Raw genomic sequence first — 6,000 nt, 5'->3', positions numbered from 1 at the left:
AACTATGCAAAAACATAAACTTTTGGCTGAGTTAGCTTGGCTAATGGTGTGTAAACCTGCCAATGCAGTGGAAACAGCGGTACCTGAAAAAAGTTTTAGAACAGTTTCATGGAAGATACGTGGGCCAAAACCCATACATATGATTACCTTCACAACAGATGGTTATTTTTGCACATAAAATAGGAAGTGATGTCATATGGTTGTAACCACAGCTGAACGTTCTTGTATTCTTTTCTTTGTTTACTATATTACAATGTCATTAAGTGGATGCTCTTTTCCAAAGCGACTGACAGTTAGTGCATTCATTTCAAGACAACTACGTGGGGAAATTGGGTGTCCGGCGATTGACTGAAGACTTATTATTATTATTACTCTTTATAAAAGGTATGGATGACCTAATATTATTATAAAATGTAACTTTAAATAACTATGTCCTATTTTTTTACACTGAAAATTTTACCGGCATATGTCATCATATACAAGTTAAATATACAAGATATCAACATTAGCTTTAAGCAACACTAAATAGCCAACGTTACACAACACAATGGTTTCTCATTAAGACTGATGTTGATGACATGTCATTGACTATACCGCTCCATACATGTTTGAAACCAGAGTAGGCTGACTAAGAGGATTTAAGTGAACATGTGAGACATGTTGTAACTGGATCGGGTAGCATCATTCTCCTGCCAATATCCTGGAAAATTATCTGAAATAGAGATTGAAGAAGGGATTTACTAAATGGATTTAGATCACAATAATTATAAGGACCAAGGTGCTTATTTTTAGGGTTTGGGCTTTGCATATTGCTAAAAGAGTGGCTGTGGGAATTAATGTAGTGCTACTTTTGGGGTGCTGTATGGTAGGTGTAGAAATAACTATTGGGATCTGTGGCTATAGCACTCATTATATAAAACATATAGCTACTTGTTTTAGATGTGGCAGTTATCTTTGAAACTGCAAGTTTACTGTAAAATTAGCTTAACCATGATTGACGGGGATCTGTCGGCTTGGATTAAGTTAGAAAGACAATCTGAAATGTTAGCAAACATATTGTAGTAAAAACAGTGCAGTTATTCAAGAACTGAATAGTTAAGGTGACCCTAGACTGAGTACCAGTAATAACATGCATTATCTAATGCTAACATTGTGGCATTTTTGGTATCTTTTCTTTTTTGCAGAATGCTGTCTGATGTAGGCCACAGAATCTTATTGCTGACTATTTACATCACCACATTCCTGACTGGCCTTCCGGCCAACACAGTGGCCTTTTACTCCTTAATAAAAAAGATGAATCAGAAAGCCACTCCAATCGATATCCTACTCTTCAACCTAACTATCTCGGACCTCATTTTTTTGCTTGTCCTACCCTGCAGGATGAAAGAAGCAATCGACAACATGAAATGGAAAATGCCTGGCTTCCTCTGTCATTTGACAAGCTTCATTTTCTACACCACCATCTACAACAGCACCTTCTTTCTAACTGCCATCAGTGTTGAACGTTATCTGGGAGTGGCTTTCCCGATCAAGTACAAACTCAAAAGACGGCCTTTGTACGCCGTGATGGTTAGCGTCTTCTTCTGGACGATTTCTATGTCACACAGCAGTGTTGTCTACATCATACAAAGCTATAACAACTCCAACACAACCGAGACCGAACAGTACAAATGTTATGATAATTTTAACACAGAGCAGAAGGAAATCCTATTGCCCGTTCGTTTGGAGCTCTTTCTGGTTCTATTCTGTGTTCCCCTACTCATCTGCTGCTTCTGCTACATCAACTTCATATGGATCCTCTCCAAGAGGCCAAACCTCAACCCAAAGAGGCGCCAGCGGGCCATTGGCCTGTCTCTGGGGACCCTGCTGGTGTTCGTTGTTTGCTTTGCACCCTACAATGTGTCACACGTGGTGGGCTACATTAAATGGGAGAGTCCCTCTTGGCGTGTGTATGCACTCTTGTCCAGTACCATCAATGCCAGCTTGGACCCCATCATCTTCTACTTCTGCTCGTCAGCCCTCAAAGTTACTTTCAGCAAAGTTTTTAAGAGCGAGTGCAGGGGTTTTGCGGCTGGACTTTCCAATCCAGGACTCAGGACAGGACACCAAGCTCCAATGACAGCTTATAATGAATATCCCTCCAATGAACTGCATATCATATGTCAGCTCCAGTGGTGTCGTTAGTCTTGGGCGTTCGAGCTTATTATATGCCAAGAACCATAAAAAATTACAAATGGCAAGTCAATAGGTGGAGGTGGAGAATAATCTTAGTGTGAAATGAACCTATGAAAAGGTTACATCTTACATGTCCTAGCAAATATGTCACCTGATATTTTCTATTATTCTACCACAAAAATGTTTTTTCACCAGTATTCATTGTTTCTGCAATGTTGATACAGTCTTCAGTTAATAACTTTTTATCTCTACAAATAACCATTACTTAATGAATGTAAGTACCCCAGATCTGGGGTACCAATTCAGTCTTATATGAAAAAGGTAGGCCCTATCTGGGTATCCAGGGTGTCTGCTAAAAGCTGAGAGTCTTGTCTTTACAGCAGTGCCTTCCAATCTTTGGTGTGACGCACTAACCTAGAAATCTACCATGTTGTTATTACACATAGCCTATTACACGATTAATTGTGTGTATATTATATACACCCTCCCTGAAAAAAAGAAACAACTCCTAAACCACAGTTATTACCATACTCTTTCAACGTGCTGCAGTGTTACTGTATTATTTTATTTTACATTTTATGTTTTTGGAGGGATAAGGGGAGCTTGACTGACTGTTGCATGCAATGGTTTAACTGACAGTCAGTACAGTTCAGATGTGTTAGGAGGACAGTTCTGGCTGAAATCCTATTAGTCCATTCACATGGAAAGGCTTTTAAGCTAAAAAGTAAGAAAATCTTGAAAAAATGAATGTTTTGCACCAATATGAATTTATTTCAATTATGATAATAAACTATTTTAATTGAAATACTTTGTCTTGTGAATGTACAGTATGTAATTATTTGGAATTCCTTGTGATCAATTTATTATAATTATATGTGTATGTTCCTTGTTTTATTACAAATGTTGAGACCAGACTTCCGCGTACAGACAGAAGAAACAGATAATTCTCTCATCACAATGTATTTTAGGAAGGAACAATGCTATTTCTGGTTTAACTTTAGGGTAAACCTTACAATTAGTGTTTCGGGTCGTTGTCATGCTGAAAGACCCAGCCACGACCCATCTGCAATGCTCTTACTCCCATTCCTCCTCTGGATCATCCAGATGGTCATTGACAAACTTCAGATGGGCCTGGACATGCACTGGCTTGAGCAGGGGGACCTTGCGTGCGCTGCAGGATTTTAATCCATGACGGTATAGTGTGTTAATAATGGTTTTCTTTGAGACTCTCTTCAGGTCATTGACCAGGTCCTGCCATGTAGTTCCGGGCTGATCCCTCACCTTCCTCATGATCATTGATGCCCCACGAGGTGAGATCTTGCATGGAGCCACAGACCAAGGTAGATTGACCGTCATCTTGAACTTCTTCCATTTTCGAATAATTGCGCCAACAGTTATTGCCTTCTCACCAAGCTGCTTGCCTATTTTCCTGTAGCCCATCCCAGCCTTGTGCAGGTCTACAATTTTATCCCTGATGTCCTTACACAGCTCTCTGGTCTTGGCCATTGTGGAGAGGTAGGAGTCTGTTTGATTGAGTGTGTGGACAGGTAATGAGTTCAAAGGTGCAGTTAATATAGGTAATGAGTGGAGAACAGGAGGGTTTCTTAAAGAAAAACTAACAGGTCCGCCTATCACAGTTAAAGTGTACATATGATAATAATGACAGACCTCTACATGCTTTGTAAGTAGGAAACCCTACAAAATCGTCAGTGTATCAAATACTTGTTCTCCCCACTGTATATTTGTTTGCTATTTATTTTTTCTAAAGAGGGCGCTCTTTCACTGGATATAAGTTTAAAAAACTGTACAGCTCTGAACAACAACCACCTAGCAACACATTTCAAACAAGGTTGGGACAAGGGAAGGAAAAGACTGGAAAGGTTGTGTAACACATAAAATAAAATGGTTGGGTCAGTAAAATGGTTGGGTATAAAAAGAACATCACAGGAGTCTTTCAGAAGTAAAGATGGGGAGGGGTTTACCACTCAATGAAAGAAAGCGCAGGCAAAAAATAAGGCTGCTCAATGTAAAATTGCAAAGTGCTTGGGGATTTCATCATCTACGGTACATAATATAATTAAAAGATTCAGAGAATCCAGTGAAATTTCTTTACTCAAGGGACTAGGCCGAAAACTAATATTGGATGGCCATGATCTTCCGGCACTCAAACGACACTGCATTAAAAACGGACATGATTCTGAAATCACTTCATAAGCTAAGGAACACTTCCAAAAACCATTGTCTATGAACACAGTACTTCTTTGCATCCACAAATGCAAGTTAAAACTCTACGATGGAAAGAAAAACACAGGTATAAACAAGAACCAGAAAAGATGTTGCGTTCTCTGGGCATGAGCTCATTTTAGATGGACTGTGGAAAATTGTCCTGTGGTCTGATCAAATTTTATTTTAAATTATTTTGGGAATTTTGGATGCCACATCCTCTGGGTTAAAAAGGAAAGGGAACATCCGGCTTGTTATCAGTGCACAGTTCAAAAGCATTAGTGCACATGACATGGGTGACTTGCACATATGTGAAGGTACCATTAATGCTGAACAATTTGGAGAAACATTGAGATATCTTTTTCATCTTTATCTTTTTATTTCAGCAAGAAAATGCCATATCACATTCTGCATGTATTACAACATCATGGCTCTCTAGTAAAAGAGTTTGAGTGCTAATTCAAAACAATTGTTTGGCACATTATGAAACAAAAAATACGACAAAGGAGACCCCAAACTGTTGAGCAGCTGAAATCCTATAACAAGCAAGAAAGGGTATGCATTTCACATTCAAAACTAAAGCAATTGGACTCCTCAGTTCCCAAATACTTACAGAGTGTTGTTAAAAGAAAAGGAGATGCAACACAGTGGGCATCTATTTTTCCAAAAACAATAACATTTTTCTCGTTCAACATTTAATATATTGTCTTTGTAATATTTTCAATAAAAAATAGGGATTACATGATTTCCAATTCTTTGCATTATGTTTTTATTAGCATTTTACGCAGTATCTGAAGATTTGTGGAAATGGGGTTGTGAGTTAAATATGTTTAGTTAACAAACAGAACATCCGTTGTATTTGTTCAAAGGAAGTCACATTCACAGGAAGTCACCTTACTGTGTTGTGGAATTCTGAGTAGCCATGTCCCCTGTATACATTGGGGTGTAACTGGAAGTATGGTTGAGATCGAGTTGAACACCAAAGAGGCTACAAGATACTGTGATAATTTCATACAAAGTTTAATTCTCTCCCTTGACTTGCAGCGACAACAATTTGGATTCAAACCTATTAGTATCATATCATTTGTTTCAGGAAATTCATTGCATTGCTTTTATTTTTATTCATTACATTTTCTACATTTTGCCAATTCTAAATTAATGAAATCATAACATAAGATGGGATAATAATTAATGGAGTGTCGCCGATGTTTGTATACTATATTACGTCTTCCCTTTACAATCAATCTGCACACTTGAGAGCAAGTTGAGAACCACCTCCTCCCCTTTTGATTGGGTGTTTGCCTGAACCAATCATATTTATTTCTGCCCTCAGAACCTGTTTGAGTACAGTAAGAAAAACTGTTATGTGCAAATAGATACCAATGTAAAGTATAATTTCCCGCCTTTGCAACCAAGTCATCATGCAGACATTTACAGTTTCAGTCTCCACAAGATTTAAGTAACTAACGGTTGTCCATCAGTCCCCTGTGAAAAATGGCACAGGGGAAAGAAAGGCTACCATGCGATAGCGCAAGCAGGAGACATGTACAGTAGTGTGGGAAAACTTTTTCACCTGATTTGTCCTTATGATGAACAATTAAA

The 6,000-nt window shown here is 38.4% G+C and overlaps 1 protein-coding gene across 1 annotated transcript; it reads left to right on the top strand.

The window, feature by feature from the left end:
* Positions 1 to 297: 297 nt before the first annotated feature.
* Positions 298 to 2,184, top strand: LOC105009622 (free fatty acid receptor 2). The gene is made up of 2 exons (XM_034288713.1): positions 298 to 384; positions 1,185 to 2,184. Exon 2 carries the CDS (start codon positions 1,186 to 1,188, stop codon positions 2,182 to 2,184), a length of 999 nt encoding a protein of 332 aa, XP_034144604.1. The 5' UTR covers positions 298 to 384; position 1,185.
* The last annotated feature ends 3,816 nt before the right edge of the window (positions 2,185 to 6,000 follow it).

Source organism: Esox lucius, chromosome 20, assembly GCF_011004845.1.
Source record: "Esox lucius isolate fEsoLuc1 chromosome 20, fEsoLuc1.pri, whole genome shotgun sequence".
Taxonomy (NCBI): Eukaryota; Metazoa; Chordata; class Actinopteri; order Esociformes; family Esocidae; genus Esox; species Esox lucius.
The sequence above is the reverse complement of the archived record's forward strand: the minus strand, read 5'-3'. Positions and strand labels throughout refer to the sequence as shown.